The following is a 20,974-nucleotide window of genomic DNA, read 5'->3' on the forward strand; positions in this document are numbered from 1 at the left end:
TTATAGACACCATAATTAAGAAGTACCATTGTTGTGGAATAAAAAGCTGGGGGAGGTGGTCATTTTCTGGTTTGAAACCTTCAGAGTATGCCAGGGGCTGGGGAGGTGTCTTGGGAACTGCAAATGTATCTGGAACTGTTGTTGCTTCCTGGATTCCAAAAGAATATTTCATTTCTGAGGCTTCCTTGCTGTGGGGAAACCCCAGGTAGTCAGCTCCCAAATCACTGCTCTGCTGGTTGCCCTGAGTGATTTGTTAAGTTTGCATTGCAATTCCTGTTGCACAAGTGAGGTGTACTCTTCTCACCCCAATGTTGGTAAGAGGCAGAAGGGAGAGAGGGTGTTAAATAATTATCCTTGAAACATTTTATTTACACTCCCATCATCAGTAGTCACTTGGACTCTATCAAGTGACTCAAAATTACAGAGTATTTCAGTTATTACTGAATCTGGAACAAGTAGTCTGAATCATCGATCAATCAATCAACAAACATTATTCCCACACTTTACTGCATACCTGGGACTGTATTAGGGATAAAAAGCAAAAGCAAACACAGCTCCTGCTTTCCAGGAGCTCATATTCTAATTGGTGAGACATCCTGGATCATTCAGTACGGAGAACAAAAACACAGAAAATAGGGGGAAGGTAACCTTACAAGGGATGGCATTGGATGGGAAGGAGGAAAGCATTGAGGGGACTGAAAGTGTCCTGGAGAACATGGGACTTGAGCCTTAAAGCAAAGTGATTACAAGAATCTGAGGTTGGGAGAGAGAATATTTCAGGCTTGGTGACTAAGAGCTGGGGGCAAGAGAGCAAGAATGGAGGGGAGTGGCTTCTCTGTTAGGCCAGTCTTTTTGAATTTGGCCCTCTGTCACCTTCATCACCTGAGGTGGATGTCATTCAGCTGCTCCTGGAGGATTGACATTTAGGCAGACTCGTCACAGAGGGACATTTTTTCAGTGGTTTGGTTTTGCCTTTCCAGAGGTAGAGTGCAGGGAGGGACACATGGAGGAATTGTTAGCTAATGAGAGGCAACTTGTTTGTGCCAATTGACTGGGAAGTTTTATTAAGTCTATTCTGGATAAACACATCTCTTCCTAGTAGCCAGTCCCTCCTGGTTAGTGTGCTTGGGGTTGGAGATTGGGGGAGACCCACATGGCCCTTTCACATTGAATTTCAGGCAGTTTACATCATGAGGAAATGGATGTGCCAGCCCTGGGTCCAGCCAGCTCCTGTGATGCTGCTGGGCCTCCGGGACTAGATTTGTGAACCAAGTTTTGTCACCAAGGTCAAAGGGTGGCCTGAGCATCAGGGTAGAGACCTCCAAAGGCATGCATAGTGGGGAGGAGGGTCTTAATGGTGTAGTATTTGTCAGAGAACCTGTCCCCAGCTGGTGAGGAGGAGCTCACCAAGACCCAGAATAGCAGACACATCTATTCTTTCTTCCACTTCTTTCTAAGTAATTCTGTGAGTCAAAAGATTTGGGAAAGATTGGAGAATGTGCCTGGCCTAGGTTCTGTTCTGTTCTCATTCATTCTCTCTCTCTGTCTCTCTGTCTCTCTGTCTCTCTATCTCTCTCTCTCTCTCTCTCTCTCTCTCTCTCTCTCTCTTTCCCCTCCCCCTCTCTCTTTCCTTTTTCTTCCTTCCCCCATCTCTTTCCCCCATTTCTGTCTCTGCTGTCCCCATGTGTCCTATCTCTTTGAGGACTACTTACAGCTTTTAGAGAATGAGAGGACTTCCCTGCTTTTTTTTCACTATCCAGATTTGGGATCCCAGAAAACTGAGTAGGAATGAATGACTAGCACAATGAAAGTGAACTTATGGCATGGGTACCAAAGACGGCATGCAGAGGGCTCTCTGTGGGCACCCATGCCACCCTCTCCTCCATACCCTGAGAGTGCATTACTAGAAAGGCAGAGTGACTCTAGGTGGAGCTGCTCCCTTCCCCCTATCCACCGTGTGCCTGATGACATTTTTTCACATTCCCTGCTCCTCTGCCCAGCAGCCCAATGGGAGCACACAGGGGATGAGATGGATGGCTCACAGGTGGCAGAGCTAGAGGGGAGCAGAGTGCTTAGGCCACTCCCTTCCCCCTCTCTACACTCACTGAGGACATTCCTCACTTCACCCACCCCTCCTCTGCCCAGCAGCCAATGAGAGGGATTCCTCCCTCCCCTGTGGTGGTAAGGGGGGAGCTAGACAGGCCTGTCACCTGGGGAGGAGGGGGAGAATGGCACTCTGTCTTGGGGGGGTGAGTGGGGTTAGGGCCTGACACTCCTCTAAAAGGTTAACCATCACTGAACTAGCAACTTCTTATGAACTTATTATCTTGTGTATTTATTTGAAAGAAACCTATCTCAACCTTTTATGCATTTGTAAATGTGAGTATAGCACATTCTAGGCTGGAGAGAATATTCATTGGCTTTTGTTTTAAGACAGAAGATCACTTTAAGTGCATTAGGAAACTTTTTAATATATTTCAGAGCAAAGGATTTTCTTTTTTTCTCCAAAATTACGCACAAAAACAATTTCCAATATTTGTTTCTCAAATTTTCTCCTTCCCTCCCTCTATAACCTCCTCTCTGAAATAGCAAACAATTTGATATAGATTATATCAATCAAGTGCAAGGAATTCTTAAGAGTAATCAAGCCCCAGGCACATACAGTTAACTTTTAACTCCATTTAAAAGGTGAATAGTCTTTTATCATCATTGCTTTCATTCAAAATAATTTTGAAGTCATTTCTTAATAGATTAGACATAAAATTCTCCCCAAGGCTTCTCTGTAGTTATCTAATAACTTTTTGTTGAGGGGCTGACTTGTTTAATCCTACTGTCTATATAATCAAAGGCATTTATTTATGTCAGCAGGGCGAATAACACTGGTAGGTTTTAAATTTGTTTACTGATGGAGGTGAGTTACTCATGAGTTATGCATGACATATAACCAGCTAACACCTCCAAAGGTTGGGAGGCAGAAACATATCTAAAAAGAGCCCTTTTCTGTAATTCAGAAAACAAAAAGGTATATTTTAAAGGGACTAAATATAAATATAAAAACTTGCTTCCCCTACCCCCCAAAAGTTAGAGAAATAATATAAATATTCATTTCACTCAGCAAGAAATTATAATAATACTTCTCCTTCCTTTTTTTGGTGCTACAGTAATTATTTTTGTGTGTATTTAAGTTTATTTGATATATTAAAATTCCCAGATATCTCCCTTTTCCCCTTCCCCTCTCCAAACCAGAGAAGGCATCATTTGACCCCAAAAAAAGGATATCTAAAACTATGTCTTGCTTGTTTCTATTTATCAGTTCCAAATAATAACTAAAGCAGGAAGGTAACAAAACAGAGTGCTAGACCTGGAGTTAAGAAGACCTGGATTTAAAGATTGCTCTATTGCAAAAATAAATAATATGGAGATAGGCATCAAGTGATAACATTTGTATGACCCAGTGGAATTGCCTGTCAACTCTAGGAGGGGGGAGGGAAAGAAAATGTATCATGTAAACATGAAAAAATATTTTAAAAAATTAAAAAAAAATGTTTTTAAAGACCTGAATTTAAATCTTGCCTCAGATACTTAAAACTGTATAACCTTGGGCAAGTCGCTTCATCTCTGCATGCCTCAGATTCCTATTGATCCATGAGGATATAAAAAAGAGAAAGAAAAGTAGACAGTGCAATAAAAGAGTTGCAAAAATGTTAGCACTTACAAATGTTACCTGGAAAGGCACAATCAAGTAGCCAAAAATATGTACCGGGAGTTCACTGTCCTTCAATAAACTAACACATAGCAAATCTTCTTCCTGCAATATAAATCTCAAAATTGGAACTTATATCATCATCTCTATCGCCCACCTATATTTGCCTAAACATCACATTGACCCACAAAAACTGGAGAAACTTTTCAAATAGATGCTGCCATACTGAATACATAATAGTTCCAAATTACACAAACTAAAAACTCCCAAATATAGAGACCCAAGTGAAGAAATCAAAACCACATGTGAACAGGATGAAATCTCTATTAGCTCCATTATCTTCTCTGCTTTCAGGGACCATACTCAAGATTCAGTTACAGAAAGTAGTCATTTTGTACGCTTGTATATGGGAACCCATGAACATTAAGCGTGAAAGAACAATAGTAGAATAGCAACTTGTCCCTTTGGGGATATGTGAACTTTATTAAATACAGTCTGGAAATGAGAACAATCAATATACAGTGTGTCCCAAAAATCTTTTAATGCTTTAATAGGCTTTTGGGACACCCTCTTATAACACTTCAGAGTAGGAAAAAAATGCTTACACTATATCATTTTAAATGCACAGCATCCTTGTTAGACATGCATTATATGTATTATTGGGGACAATGAGCTGGCATAGAGTGCCCGCTCTGGAATCAGGAAGACTCCTCATCCTATGTTCAAATCTGGCCTCTGACATTACTAAAATGAAGTTTTTTCAAAAAATTATATATTTTTTTTTACTTTAAAATGATCCAGAGAAGGAAAAGGCAAACCACACAAGTATCTTTGCCAGGAAAATCACAAACAGGGTCATAAAAAGTTAATTGAACCTGACAAGTGCAACCGGATACAACTGAAACAAATTCACAACAATGTATGTATTACTAGTTTCTTTTTTCAGATAAAGGACCTGAGGCTCAGACGGGGTTAAATTTGTCCATGGACACATGGCAAATATAAGAGTCAAGATTCAAATCCAACTTTCTGCCAACGAGTCTAGATGTTTGTCCTTTACATCCCTCTGCCTGGCAAATTTCTTTAGGATGGTTATTATGAAATATTTCCAACTCTTGCCCACTTGCATAGAATTAAGTACCTATGGTGCTATGAAATTGGGAGTATAGGTGACAGAAGAGACCTTCTAAGCCAAATGAACTACATTTGCTCCACTTTTATATGCCAGGGAAGCAACATGGTACAACAGTATGAATACTTGTTTGGCATTGGAGGACCCGAGTTCAAATTCTAGTTCTTGTTACTAAGCAAAATAAGGTCTCTTCCAGCCTCAAACCTTAGACTGTGGTGTTTCTCAGAATGTGATTAGAGTGTGGAAATTATGTGGAAATGTGGAAATTATGATGCGAGTATATTTTGCCTTCTTAAATATTCAATATGAAAAATATATGTATTCCAGAATGATATTTTAATCACTTTATATAAAATCAAGTTAATTTTTCTCTTCTCAATCAGTAAACTTATTCCTAGTATAAGAATTTTGATGTTGATGACAGAAACTTCATGTCACACAATATGGTTCTCTAATATTGATCCAGAAATAAGCTAAATGTTGCCATGGATGGCCTGAAATCAGGAAGATGAGTTCAAATTAATCCACAAATACTTAATAGCTATGTGACTCTGAGCAAGTTACCTCCCTATTTGCCTCAGTTTCCTCCTCTCTAAAATGGGAATAATAATAGCATTCCCCTCCTGCCTGCCTTGTTGCAAAGATCAGATGAAATAATAATTCCAAAGTACTTATTAACACAGTGCTTGGTAATTAGTACTATGTAAATGTTGTTATCATTTTTATTATTTCTTTTGAGTAAGGCCAAACATCAGAGCTTCTAACTTTTAGGTACTCTAATCTGGAAAATGACCTGTAACCTAAATTTGTGAGCATATGTTCAATAATTTTCTATTCAGGTTTGGAACTTAACTGCAGACTGTTTCTATTTAATGTCTTTCTAGATACCTTTACTTTCACCACCCTCCCTTAAACAGACAAGCAATCACGCTACTACATTTAAACAGGGAGAAAGAGACAAAAGAAAAATTCCAGTTGAATCCAACAGCTTTTTCTTTTGCATTTTTTTATTCCTCTCCAGCTTTGTAATTTTCCCACTCTTGCTATGGCCAATTGTAATCTGATCTTAATTTTTTTGCTTTGATTACTGAATTAATTTTCTTATATCAAATTAGCCTTATTTCAGTTTCATGTAGTTATCGTTCAGTTATTTTTCAGCCACATCCAATGGACTCTTCATGACCCCATTTAGAATTTTCTTGGCAAAGACACTGGAGTGGTTTGCCATTTCCTTCTCCAGTTCATTTTACAGATGAGGAAACTGAGGCAAAAAGGGTAAAGTAACTTGTCCAGGGTCACACAGCTAAGAAATGTCTGAAGCTAGATTTGAACTCAGGAAGAACTCACTCCAGGCCCATTATTCTATCTACTTCACCACCTAACTAATCCTGTATCCGAAAGCATACCAGCTATTAGTTATTATGAAATGTCTCCAAATCTTGTCCACCTGCATAGAATTAAGTACCAATGGTGCTATGAGATCAGTGGCAGAACAAACCTACTAAGTCAAACTGCATTTGCTCCACTCTTATATATAATATAGGGACTAGAGCCATGAAGGCAGCCCATTATATAACAGAATATTTGTTTGGCTTTAGAGGACCTGAATTGAAATTCTGGCTTTCACTACTTACTGAATAGATAATATTGGGCAGGTCTAATCCAAACCTCAATTTTTCTCATAAGCAAAATAAGGTGGGTTGGACTCTGAGGTCTCTTCCAGCCCAAAAGCCATGGTCAAGTGATTCGAGGATCAAGATCAAAGTGTTTATGACCTGGTTTAGGGCAAATTCAGTTTGGAGAGGTGAGGTGTGTGCCCAGAGGACCAGTGCCCTGGCTTCAGAGGAGTAGGGAAGAGGAAGAGGAGGCTCCAATCTCTGCAGTATAGCTAACAACCCCTAACTCCCAGGGGTGGCAAGTAAAAGATATGGTAGAGGAGGGGAATAAAGCAGCTGCCAGGAGATAAATGGGATCCTCTGGTGTGTGGGGCCAACAAAAGACCAAGAAGCAAGAGACAACCACAGGGAAGGACCTACATCTCCTGAATGAAGCTCCCTGGGACAAAGCCCCAGTTTTTCCACCCTAGGTACAGGGCATATATATCCAAATACAATGGGAGAAGACCATCTTAGTGGTTATCAGATCAAGAGTGCACACATTGTATTAAATTTGTACCTATATCCTTCTGACTTCTCTGTATTACATTGTCTTCCATCTGCAAATGGAGATAATTTTGTCAATTGCCTACCTGAAAAAAGGTGTTATTAGGGGTAATGAGATAATGTTTGCAAATTACTGGGAGCTTGGAAGAAGAAAGGCTCCATGCGTATATGGAGTATCATTAAAACTAACAGTAATTAACAGGTTTGTTTTGTCTTTCTTTCCTTCTGCCTTGGATTGAAAATGAAAAGGCAAAATTTAACGTCAGGATTAACTTTATTAGAGAACCTCTCTAATTGTCGCCCTTTAATCTGCTAACCCTGTAATTCTCACACCTCCTGTCCCCATCCCAACATGTCTTTATTGGAAGGTAATGGCAACCTTGTCAGAGCTCGGCTGAGCAGGATTCATTGTCAAAGGCTGGGTGCCACGCAGAGGAGAACAGAGTCTGGAAAAAAGGAATTCCACAGGCTCTATACAATGGCCCATTTTGTCATGGTTATGATGTAATGTTTGTAATTAAAACCAGATAATTTTTGTCAAAATAAACAAATCAATACAATAGGAGGACACCTGGGTGACACAGGGGATAGAGCATCGAGCCTGCAGTGGGGAGGACTCAGGACTCATTGAAAAGTTGTCTGTATCCATGAAAATATAGTTCTTGAACAATCCTGAACAAAAAAACAGTCATTTTCAAGACCTCAGATTGATCAAGTCATGGTTCAAATTAAAGGCCAATATAGATCCCATAGAAAATATAAGTTGCAGGGCAGCTACTGGGCACAGTGGATAGAGCACCAAATCTGGAGTGGGAAGGACCTGGGTTCAAATCTGGCTTTAGACACTTCCTAGCAGTGTGAACCCTGGGCAAGTTACTTAACTGAAATTGCCTCTCTCTGTGTCTCTCTTTCTCCCTTACCTTCCATCTTGGAGTCAATACTGTATATTGGCTCCAACACAGAAGAGTGGTAAGGGCTAGGCAATGAGGGTCAAGTGACTTGCCCAGGGTCACATAGCTGAGAAGTGTCTGAGGCCAGATTTGGACCTAGGACCTTCCATCTTTAGGCCTGGCTCTCAATCCACTGAGCCACCCAGTTGCCCCCTGTTCTTCTTTCTTAGAATAGATACAAATACAGAGGGTAAGGGGGTGGGGGGAGGAGTTGTTGTTGGTGTGTGTGTGTGTGTGTGTGTGTGTGTGTTTTAATAAAATGTCTTTAAATGTTACAAATCTTAAAGTCCCAGAAAAGGGAGTCTTTCAATCAATTAACCAATAATTATTCACCTACTTTATACCTTTCACTGTGTTAGGTACAGGGTATACAAAGTCTAGAAGTGAAATAGTTCCTGTCTTTGAGGGGTTCATTAAAATACAGGACTGTCAGATGTGGTGTCCATAAAAACAGAATCCAATAAATCCAGGCACTAGCTGCCTGATCTTTGTTACAGTTCTTGACTCTTAGATGTAAAACATGCATGGCATGAACATAAGTGAGGTAGTCTAAGAGAAGAAGAAAAACAGATCTTTTCCTATTTGGACCTTGTAGCATACAAAATTATATATAGGTGCTAATGGTAAATATTTGAAGGTAGCTAGTTCATAGTTGGCTGGGTGATTTGTGCACACTATTGATTTTCTGGACCAACCTCAACTTCTTCCTCTAAAAATAAAATAAAATGCAGAGCTGTGCAGGCAAATGCTTAACAACAAGCTTATATCTATATATACACATGGAAGTTTAATTTGAATCATTAATATTTTGTCCATCATTTTCTTAAGTCTAGACCATCAGCAAAACAATAAATCAAGCTGTGATTTGTAGCTTTTCTGAGCTACAAACACTCACATTGAAATTGGAACATTTAGCTAGTGAGAGATGACTTTAGCACATCCCCTCCAAAATAATTTGAAGGAAAAGACACTAAAAGTGGGGAATCAGGAAAGGCATCTAGTAAAAAAAATGGTCCTTGAACTGAATCTTAAAGAAACTTGGGATTTTTAGAGGGGAAGATGATTGAAAGTACATTCCAAGTCTAAGACAAGACTAAGAGAAGTTGGAGTCGAAGACAAAGGTCTAGAGATGGAAAACTCCCAACAAATTTTTTGATGTCTAGCCCCAGTAGCTTTAGCTACCACAGTTGCCAGATCAGAAGGCAGAGTCATAATGGGGACATTGCCAGGTGCTTTCTCTACACCCCCACCCCAGGTTCTGATATGATAAACAGTTACCATTTGCCTTAGGGGAGGAGTGTCGTGAAGTAGAATAAATTCAGGGAAAAGAATCCAACTTCCCAAGTGGAAATTTTGAAGCAATTGGCTCATCACACAGTTTAATACCTATCAGGCTAGAATGCTAAAAGGCAGGAATTGGGGGTTAGGGTATTATTAGCCATGATTTGTGCATAAGGTAGACAGAAAGAGAAGGTGGCTTGGTGGGTAGACCAAAGAAGTAACTGGAATTGACAAGCACCTAGAGGAGTCAGAACTAGAGTCCCAGGCTGTCTGTGATTTAGTGTTGCTGTCTTCCTTTTGTGATGGATTAGAATTGCTTCTTGGATTGGGGGCAGGGGGGAAATGTTTTTAATTCTTTGGTTGCAAACACAAAGAACTACTTGAGAAAGCCGTAAATATGAATTACAGGCTAAGAATCTGCAAATCATTTCAGAAGAACCATTTCTTGAAGGAGAGGAATGATTTGCACTTGGCTGTTTGAATGTTAGGCCACTTACCTCATTTACTCTGGCTTGTGAAGACAAGGATTCTCACTTGGGAGATTCCACCTTCCCACAGATATTTAGTACATCCTGAACATCCTTCCCTCTCCCCAGAGTTCCTGCCTTCTTCCCCATATGAGTTGTCAAGGATGACCTTGAGAAAACCATCTCCAATGGCCTTGAGAATGGAAGGTCTTTTAAAACCCAAAGGAATGCTTGCAGAAACAAATTACTGGCTTCTTTCAACCTCTACAAAGGAGTTCCTTGTGATTCATAGTCCAGAGATAAAGATAAAAGTTGGAACAGGTTCTTGACCTAAGGGTGATTGGGGGAATGAGGGATGTGGCCAAATCCCTTGTACCATTTGGTGATATTCTTGGGTTTCTTTTTAGGTGGTGACTAGGAGAAATGCTCATTTTTAAGAATGTCTGTTTTATTTTAATAATGAATTTCCACAAGTTTTCCAAAGTTTCATGTTGTCTCCTTCCTTTTTTCCCTCCCTCCTCCCAGAGCTGACAAGCAATTCAATCTGGGTTATACTTGTATCATCATGCAAAACATATTTCTATAGTATTCATTTTTGTAAATGAATAATCTTATAGAGCCAAAACCCCCAAATATATACCCAAATAAACAGGTGATAAGTCATATGTTTTCATCTGCATTTCTACTCCAACAGTTCTTTCTCTGGAGGTGGAGAGCATTCTTTTTAAGTCCCTCAGAATTGTCCTGATCATTATATTGCTGTCGGTAGCAAAATTTATCACATTTGATCATTCCACAATATTGCCGTTACTGTGAATAATGTTCTCCTGGTTCTGCTTATTTCACTCTGCATCAGTTCACGTAAGTCTTTCCAGCTCTCTCTGAAATCATCCTGGTCATCATTCCTTATGGCACAATAGTATTCTGTCATCATCATATACCACATTTTGTTCAGCCATTCCCCAATTGAGGGACATCCCTTTAATTTCCAATTCTTTTAGGCAATGCTCATTTGAAGGAATGGGGAAGGGGAATGAGAAGTAGTCATCCTTTCTAAAGAACTAGTCAACTTTTTTAGTATCAGTAGACAAAGTCACAAATGGTTTGTGGCCACAACTAGTTGGATAGAGTGCTGGGTCTAGAATCAGTTAAATCTAGCCTCAGATACTTAATAGCTATGTAACCCTAGGCAACTCATTTAACCACTGTCTGCCACTATTTCCTCAACTGTAAAATGGAATCATAATAGCACCTACTTCACAGGAATTATTGTGAGGATCAAATGAGGTAATATTTGTAAAGGTCATAGTACAGTGCCTGGCACAGTCGGTGCCTAATAAATGCTTATTCTCCTCCCTTGACTTTTAATGGTGGTATGTGTATTTAATTATGACTGTCATTTATTTTGCATGCTCTTCTGTCACAAACTCATTCACAGAGGGATCAGGCTGTTCAGATTATAAAAATACTGTGATTATGAGTCACCTTATCTAATAACTTGGGAAGGTGAGGGTGGAGAATGCTCCCAATGGTCCTATCTTTATAACGAACTTTATGTATGTGTGTGTATTCAATACAAAATGTAGAATATACAGGTATCCCTTCCCCCCTACCCCTTGCAATCTGGAAAATCCGTATACAATTTTTTGGGCCTGCCTTTGTACCAGAGAAGTAGTCTGAATTTTTTCTTTTCCTTTATGAGTTTACAGTACTTTATTGTAAAATTTGGGCTAAGTATTTGGTCATAGACTATTTGTAGATCATTGTTAAGATATCTCTATACTTCTAGTCTTTGTGTATCAACTAGCTTTGTTACTCTTCTACTGGTCTCATGCCACTATGTTCTGTAAACCTAAAACTTCTCTCTTCCTTATAACAGCTTTTATGATCTTTTTTGCAAATTTTAACTTTTTACTTTCCTTAGCTTTTAAAAATATTGTGTGCATTTATGGTATTAAAAGATAAAACATTTTATTTTTTTATTATTCATTTTTATATGTATATTATTATTTATTATAGTTGTTCTACATAAAACATATTTTGGGGGTTTCTAAACTCTTTCTATGATGTCTGCTGGACATTGCATGACACCCTGCAATGTCTGCAAACCCCCCCCAAAAAACATTTAATTTCTTATACCAACCCTCAATATATTGAAACAGCAATGTGAAAAGTGGGTGGGCTACCTCTATTAAGAGCCACATAAGAGATTTAAAGGAAATAAATGCTGCTTGAGCATTGAGACAGAGAGAGGCCTCCTTTCTGGCTCAAGAGTCATATAAGACTTCCTGGAGGGGATAGAGTTAGAGCTCTCCTTGAAGAACAGGTAAGATGATTTCAATGGTGGACATTCCGTGTTTGGAGGAGTAGGGGCCATCATGCCCATTGACATTGTAAATAAAGCTATGGAGGCCAAAAAAAGCATGCACATATTTGGAGCAGTCGTGAGAGTACATTGGGCTGAAAAGATAGGTTGGGGCCACGTGACAGAAGGCCTTGAATTCAAACATAAGAAGTTTGGACTTTATTCAGTAGATAATGGCGAACCAATGAAGATTTAAAAAAAAAATAAGTGATTAGAGCTATGCTCTAAGGATGGATCATCAGTCCAACTATGAGTAGGATCTGGAAAAGATTGTCAAAGTAGGAGAAATATTGAGTTTTGTTGTTGGTTAGTCCTTGTTAATCCTGTCTGACTCTTCCATCACCCTGTTTGGAGTTTTCTTGGCAGAAGTACTGGAGTGGTTTGCCATTTGCTTCTCTGGCTCATTTTACAAATGAGAAAACTAAGGCAAACAAGGTTAAATGACTTATAAGTCATTTAGAGCTAGATTTGAGCTCAGGTCCTCTTGTGTCCAGGGCTGACACTCTATCCCAGGGGTCTCCAAACTTTTTACACAGGGGGCCAGTTCACTGTCCCTCAGACCTTTGGAGGGTCAGACCATAAAAACCTAACCCTAACCCTAACTGGAGAGCAGTATTCACATTGTGGAATCCCCTCCCCCAGACTGCAGCTCACCATGCTGACCTCTTCCATTGTGCAGCCACATAATCCTTTGCGCAGGTCACCGGAAGTAGTGCTGTACCTGACCAACGCTGCACTTTGCAGTGCTGCCACCTACAGTGTTCCTTTCACTGACCATCAATGAAAGAGGTGCCCCTTCCGGAAGTGCCATGGGGGGAGGGGAGGTGGATACATGGCCTTAGGGGGCCCCTGCTCCATCCACTGTACCACCTAGCTGCCCTGAACTAAGGGTAGGGGCACAGATTATAAGAATAGCTTGCATATACATAATGCTTTAAGATTTGCAAAGCACTTTACCCAAGTTATCAAGTCTCTGATAAGACTTGACCATTGATTTAGCAGAGGGATAGAGGAAAAGGAATTGGAAGTTTATCTGATGTTTAAGGGAGATAATAACTGTTTGTTATGATTTTTGGCTTGAAAAACACTTTTTACCTGCTTTACCTTTTATGCCTCACAGAATTCATTTTACCCATTTTATACATCAGCAAACTGATGCCAAGAGGGGTTAAACCCAAGCTCACTTAATTAAGTCAGATGATGCTTCAAATATTCTTCTTCCAAATCAGCACCATTTTTATCATGCCCCAATGGTGTCCCAGGGCGGTTTTCTGCAAAGAAATAGAGTAAGAGCTAGATAAAACTGTGGGAAGAGAGAGACTACTGGTTCAGAACATTTTTCCACGTATTTGCTTGAGTGCCAGTGACTATATCTGTTCTCTTCTAACTAGAAATCTGCTGAGTACTGATTCTGGTTCTTGCTGTTTCATACTTGGGCTCCGGTGGGATTAAACTTATGATAAGACTATGACTCAAGCATGGCAATGGTTTTTTTTAGTGAAGTCACATGGCAAGGGAGGAAGGCTCACCCTAGGCTGCACTGATGACAGCCTTGTCTGTGTCTATGACTCTGCCTTGAGTTATGAAATACCCAGCATGGCATCCCCCAGACTCACAGTGGGTGGGGTCAGGTATGGGCAAAGCAAGGTCAGGACAGTCTGCCATTCATCTGGCCATATTCACTCTTTTCTCTACAGGTATTTCTTATAATTTCCTCCTACCCTTTCATCTTATGATCTTACATTTCCTTTGTATTTTTTTTTAAACTCCTACCTTCTGTCTTAGGATCAATACTGTGTATTGGTTCTTAGGAGAAGTGTCCAATGCCAGATTTGAACCAAGGGCCTCCCAATCTCTAGGCCTGGCTCTCTCAATCTACTGAGCCACCTAGCGGTCCCCCTTTCTTTTTTTTTCTTATTTATTTTTAAGTGATAGGAATATCCGGCCTTAATGGGTACAGATTTGTAGTAGTGGTCAATCAGGAAGCTTTGACCCAAGGGTCAGCTATAGTCAGCTCATTTGGCTTGGTTGTTAAATGTTCAGTGTGAGAATTTACGCCCCAGAAACAAGCAAACGTTACAAATCAGTACTTGTTTTATTACTTTGTGGATTGTCTAAATTTAAGAAATGGATCAAGAAAATATCAGACAATTAAACTTAAAAATTTGCCATGGACATCTTCCCCCCTCCACTCCCAGAACTAGTTGTTAAACATTTCCCAGCACACCCCTTCCTCAGTGCCCTCCCCCTGTTGAAGAGATGTTGCCTAGATCTCTTTTGTTCTGACTATGGCAGTAGATTGTCCCACTGACCTTGAGCAGAAAGCCCCATCCAGTCAGCTGAAGTGACCACCAGAGAGCTGGAGCTCTGCATGGACTTGAATTTCTGGGGACATACGGGCATTGGCAGTTTTCTTATTCATTTATATCATCTCCTGATATAGGAAAACAATTTCCCCCCTTTGCTATATTTCTTGTGCTAATTGCTAATTGTGTGTGTGGGGGGGGGGTGCCTGGGTGTTATATTTGTATATTATATGTAGCATATCTGTTACATTTACCTCTAATATTTTAGGTTAGGGAAGGAGGAAGTAAAAATTGATACTATATATTGGTATGTTACTTTTGTATCACATGTTATACAGAAGCTGTATAATAAGGCAGAAAGAGTACTGGGTCCAGAGCCCGGAACTGTGTGAGATTGATTAAAGTCAGTCTCTCTGAACATATTTATTCTGCCCTGTCTAACTCTTCCTGACCCCATTTGGGGGGGTTTCTTGGCAAACACACTGGTTTGCCATTTCCTTCTCCATCTCATTTTACAGATTTATGAAACTGGCTCATTATTCTAAACCCAATACTATATTGCTAATAACCCGAGTCTTGATTAATACCACCTTCCTCAGTCTCTTCTCCACTCTGTTTGGAGGTCTTTATTTATATTTATATTATTATGGACTTTCTTGGCTTTCCCCACTGTGAATCTGCTGCTCTGCCTGGTTTCAACTGCATGGAATGAGATGTCCCACTGATGTCCTTTGCCCCCACACGCTCCTTCCCCAATCCCTCATTTTTCTGATTTCCATTGGGAATTGCCTCCCTGTTAGATTGTAAGCTTTTTGAGGTGAGGGACTGTCTTTATTAGTTGTATCCCCAGGGCTTAGTGTAGGTGCTTAATAAATGTTTATTATATTGGATTACGAGAGGGTTAGATAAAGATAAATACTTAAATTGGGAATTGAAAAAATTCTTTAAATATCAGGGGTTTTCATTCTTGGATTGAGAAGTCACTTTGGGCATTTATCTATAAGTCTCTCAAACCCCAACTTCCCTTTGGGAGAGGATAACTTTAGCTAACCTGCATCAGGGGTATAAATGTAAGTTCCTGTTATTACAATTAATATTTAATTCTCTCGTCCAATTATCTTGACAACCCCAAGAGGTAAGGCAGGACCATTATGTCCATCTTATAGACAAGAAAACTGCTCATTTGACTTTCTAGAGGCCACACAACTAAGAAGTAGCAAAGCTGGACCTAGTTAGTTAGGCCTAGCCCTGTGTTAGTGAACCTATGGCACACGTGCCGGATGGGGGCTGCTCCCCTCCCTCTCTCCACATGAGGATATTTCTCACAATATCAGAGGATATTTCTCACATGACCCCCCCTCCCCCTCTGCCCAGCAGTACAGTGGGAATGCTTCCTCCCTCCCCTGTCTGGGATAAGGTGTGGTGCTCTCATGTGGCATGAGGGTTGCAGTTTGGGCAATCGGTCTCTAAAAGGTTCACCATCATTGTTCTAGCCCAATCACTGTTGTTTTCCCTACATTGGAAGACAGGCATGGGGGCAACCAGGTAGCATAGTGGATAAAATGCTAAGCCTGGAATCAGGAAGATCTGGGTTCAAGCCTAGCCTCAGATTCTGCCTTGCTGCCCTTCTGTCTTAGGATTGATACTAAGACAGAAGGTAAGCATTTAAAAAAAGAAGCAGAAGATATGTATGCTCCTATTTCAGAGATTCTTCACCTGGAATTTTGAACTTCTTAAAAAAATATTTTGATAACCATATTACTTTCCTTTATAATATTATATATTTATCTTAAATAAATATATTTTATGATAAACCATAAAATAAAATATATAATATTACAATCCACCACCAGAACTTTACTAGCTGTGTGATCCCAGTCAAATCACTTAAACCTGTTTCCCTCAGATTCTTCATCTGTAAATGAACTGGAGAAAGAAATGTCAAATCACTCCAGTATTTTTACCAAGAAACTTCTAGAGTATGAGTCAGACACAACTAAAACAACTCAATAACAACAAAAAATGTGCTATCACCTATGGGTGCCTTTGTGACATGCCCAATCACAGACCCTTTTTTGGATGATGGACCCCTCTGGCAGTCTGGTGAAGCCAGATCTCTTTTTAGAACACAGCTAGTAAATAAAAATAGAGCTTATTTTTTTTTATTAAAACTCATACAAATAATACCAGGCTTATCATCCCAGTGGTTAAAATCACAGCTTTCTCTAAGGGAATTGGTAGTCCAATGGAGATAGAAAGCAGGGAGGGGATTTACTTAGAACAGGTCCCTGGTTAGAGATACCAATTTTGGAATGCCCCTCAAGGTACCTTCCATACCTAAAGCTATTGACCTTTAGTTTGGTACTTCACTGTGGTTGTTCCTGAGGGATCTGAATGAGGACTAAGAGGAAGAAGCATCTTTAAACTGCCTTGTTAGCCACCCTGCCCAGGCCCCTCAGGGGAAAAAAAAAAAAGAAAAGGCCATATCATACAAGGGCTCCCATGTAGTGGCCCCATCAAAGAATCCCCATCCTGCTCCTACAGGTTCCCACTTGTCCCAAGTGCCTATCTGTCACCACCCACTGCTGCCTGGCCCTTGCTTCTGGGAAACTCCCCAAAGCATGAAGGACTGGAGTCAAAGGGCCCACTCTCTTCACACTCTTTCCTCAGACATAAGGATTGTGGGAGATTGTATCACCAAGAAGTGATCTCACATCCTTAAATACCTAGGCACAGTGGGGCAGAGGTAATGATAGCCTGCAAACAGTAATTCCCATCTCTCTTTCATTTCTGGCTTTCAGCCAGACCTTTAATGTTACTTTTACATATGGGATTTTGAGGGGAGCAGAGAATGAAGAGGCTGATAAAATGAAATGAGTGATGTAAAAGCTGGAGTCAATTAACAGCTGGTTCAAATCTCTCTCCTTACCTCCCTATCTCCTCCCTCCCTGCCTTTATTCCCCCTTTTCTCCTCCCTTACTTCCCTCCCTCTCTCCTTACATCTTCACTTTCTCCTCTCTGTCCTTTTCCTCATTTTTCACTTTCCTTTTTCTTTTTCCTCTTCTTTTTCTTTCTTTTATTAAAGTATTTGGCACATGAAGGGAAAAGATATTATATATTCCTCGATTTTACCTGCCACCTCTTACCCTAATAAAGTTGACCTCCATGTATTCCTCATTAATCCCCCCACTGATTTAAAGTCTTTCCAAGTTGACAGTGCAAGTCCCAGCACCATTCTGTAGAGGATTATGCAAGATGAGCCTGTTTTCATAATGAACTCTCTCTCTCTCCCCCTGTCCCTCTCTGTTTCCAATTTTCTCTCTCTCTCTCTCTCTCTGTTTCCAATTCTCTCTCGCTCTCTTCTCCCCTCTCCCGCCCTCTCTCTTTCCTTCTATCTCTCTCTCACTGGAGGTACTGGCATACCCCGAGTTGAAAGACAGACCCCACCTCTACTTGGAACTGAGACTGGGTTGTATGGCCTGTACACTGAGCTTCCCTCCTAGGATTCATTAAAGACCCCCGTGCTTGCCATGTATTAACAAGTCCTGTGGGTAATTAACTTTCATTAAGTGCCAGAAGCAAAGGCAGAGCTCTTTAGGGGTGCAGTCATGCTGTTGAAAAACAGGACCTTCAAAAGGGCACCAGAACTCAGGGCTTTGGAATGAATACTCTTCAAGTGGACATGTTGCCCTGAGCAGAAATGGGTTCCTTGCACTGAAGGCAGTTGTGAATGACTCTCTACTTGTATTTATTATGCCCTCTCTATGGTGCACCAGTTTTCCTTCTCTGCTCCCCTCAGATGAGCATTAAAATACCATGAGGTTTTGTCCATGCTTTCCCCCAGGTTTGCAGTCATCAGCATGCCTTTAAAGTTTTCCCTTTTGTTGGCTGGCTGAAATCCTTGCCCCAGAGTACCCTGGGTGTTCCTTAAGAATTGCATGCTCTAGTTCAAATATTGGCTAATGAGCCATAAGTCATTATTACCGGAAAACCAGGACCATGAAGTAGACGTTTTAATACCTGGTGGCAACGTGTCATATATGGATGGACAAATCAGGATGCAGGAAATCAGATTATACATCATTTATCTCCTCCCGGCCCCTTCCCAGACACATACCTGTATGTAACAGCGAAAAGGGTTCTGGTTTTGTAGTTAGAAAACTAGAGTCCCTTTTCCCACTGTAAGCTACCTATGTGGCCTTGGACAAACCACTTCACCCCTTTGGATTTTAGATAGCGGTTGATCTCAACTATATCTGAAGCCTGAAATGCATTGTTTAAAGCTATATTTAGACCATAAATTAAATTCTGTGGGAATTCTAGTTAGGCACCATCAAGCACCTGCTCAATCTCCTGGCTCTCTCGTACGCATCTCAAAGTAAGCTTTTCCACTTAAATCTCTTTCCTCCAAATTTTCCCATTTTGGTTTAAGTTGCCACTTTCCCTCTAGTCACCCAGGTTCACCGCCTCAGTCATCTGATTCTTCCTTCTCTCTTAGTCAACACTTCTCAATTCTTCCCTCACACCTCTCTTATCCATTACCTTTTTTCCATGTATACAGATACACTTTAATCTCCCATGATCTCTTTTTAAAAAAACTTTTTAAAAACTTCTATCTTAGAATAGATACTAAGTATGGGTTCCAAGGCAGAAGAATGTTCCCGGTTAGGCACTTGGGGTTAAGTGACTTGCCCAGGGTCACACAGCTGGGAAGTGTCTGAGGCCAAATTTGAATTCAAGGCTTCTCTCTAAGCCTGGCTCTTTATCCACTGAGCCACTCAGCCCATCTTCCCTCCTCCCACCAATGATCTCTCTTAAAAAAAAAAATGAGTTACCATTTAAAAATTTTTTATGATCTCTTACTAATAGCCTCTTAATTCATTTCTTGCCAGCAGCCAAAATAGTCTCTCAAAGGCAGTGGTCTATGTCACTCTTCAGCCCAAACATCTTCAATGACTCCCCATTCATGATCTTCAAGATAAAATGAAAACTGTCTAGCCTAGCATTTAACATCCTTTCTAGCCTTATTTCAGAGTTCACAAACTCAACACTCCAGCCAATCCAGCCTCTACAAGCTATTACCCATACCTGGCACCTCTGCTCTTCCCTCCTTGCATTCCCCCACAGCCACTTCTTCCCCAAGCCTGGAAAGTCTTTTGTTGCTCTCCTTTGCAGAATCCACAAGGCTTTATTCAGGCACTTTCCCCCTGCAGGAAGCCTCCTGTAATTCTGCCACTTGTTAATTCTCTCTTCCCCTCAGTTACCCCTGTACTGTTGCTATGTGTGCCTGTGTCTCGTCTCCCTTGAAAGAACACACCTCTTGATGGCAAGATCTGTTTCATTTTAATCTTTTATTCCTGATGCCTTGGCCATAATAGGGCTTTTAAAATTAGGGTTTTCAAAATAGAATGGAATTAAATTAATTTGGGGTTTTCCCTCTCTAATACTCTGGTAGACCCATACTATAAATCAATCATACCCCTTGAAGATGTGCCAATCTCAAATCATTCTTTTTGAATATATATTGGAAATTTTCAAAGAAAATCAACCTAATATGTGAGGGAGCAAGTGGTTTTGTGTTTTTTTGGGGGGGAGGGGGGCTGTTCCCTGATGGACCAGGGCTGTGGAGACACCCACAAAATAAACTTTCAGTCTAAGAAAACAGACTGATAGTCTATATTGGAAACATAGAAAAGGAAGAATACACAGAAACTACTTAGCATTTCTTTCTCACTCATCCTGATTAAAAACAATTGTATCCATATCAGATTCAATTATTGCTGTAAACTCATTTGACTTTGAAAGCAAGAGGACCTAGGGCTCCTACTAGATGTATATTAGATGTATGTTTATTAGATGTATGACCTGAGCAAGTCACTTAATCTCTTCTAACCTCAGTTTTCCCTGTCTGTAAATGGGGACAATAATGCCAATTGAATTATTTTGTTTTGATAATGTAATTTTCACTGGGAAAAGCGCTTTGCAAATGGAAAGTTCTATAAAAATATGAGTTGATTATCCTTATTAGTTGTAATAATCATAATCATCATTGTTGAGAATAGATTGCTTTGCTTAATAGTCATCATACATGGATCACCAATTACTTTGTTTTTTAAAACCCTTATCTTCTGTCTTAGAATTGATTCTAATTAAACTACTGGTTAATAAGATGGTTTTGGATTTCTTGACCAAAGCTTAAAATATAAGATTCAAATACAGAAATAGGTTTTGAGTGATAATACATGTATAACCCAGTGGAATTGCTTGTCAGCTCCAGGAGTGGAGAGGGAAGAAGGGAGGGAGAGAACACAAATCATTTAACCATGGAAAAATATTTTAAAATAAAATTAATATTATAGTTTTAAAAATATATAAAATTAACAGTCTTTTGGTGAATGGTAGAAGAATTTTACTAAGACTTACAAGACTGTTTTCTAGATTTTTGTAAATCTTATCAAAGGTCTTTTTTTTTTAAAACTCTAAGCTATTTTTACAGTCAATACTGTCAACTGGTTTCAAGGTAGAAGAGTGGTAAAGACTAGAAAATTGGAGTTAAGTGACTTGTCCAGCGTCATACAGCTAGAAAGTGTCCAAGTTCAAATTTGAAC

The 20,974-nt window shown here is 40.0% G+C and overlaps 1 protein-coding gene across 2 annotated transcripts in view; it reads left to right on the forward strand.

The window, feature by feature from the left end:
* PARD6G (par-6 family cell polarity regulator gamma) overlaps positions 1-20,974 on the forward strand; it is a 160,488-nt gene that overhangs the window by 82,462 nt on the left and 57,052 nt on the right. Inside the window, exon 1 of one of the 2 annotated variants that reach the window (XM_056823529.1) lies at positions 12,941-13,757. The exons of the other annotated variant lie outside the window; for it this stretch is intronic. Coding sequence (XP_056679507.1) covers positions 13,643-13,757 — 115 coding nt within the window. The 5' untranslated portion in view covers positions 12,941-13,642. Of the gene's footprint in view, positions 1-12,940; positions 13,758-20,974 lie in introns of those variants that run through there. 2 annotated transcript variants of the gene reach the window in all.

The sequence above is a fragment of the Monodelphis domestica genome, chromosome 3, assembly GCF_027887165.1.
Source record: "Monodelphis domestica isolate mMonDom1 chromosome 3, mMonDom1.pri, whole genome shotgun sequence".
Taxonomy (NCBI): domain Eukaryota; kingdom Metazoa; phylum Chordata; class Mammalia; order Didelphimorphia; family Didelphidae; genus Monodelphis; species Monodelphis domestica.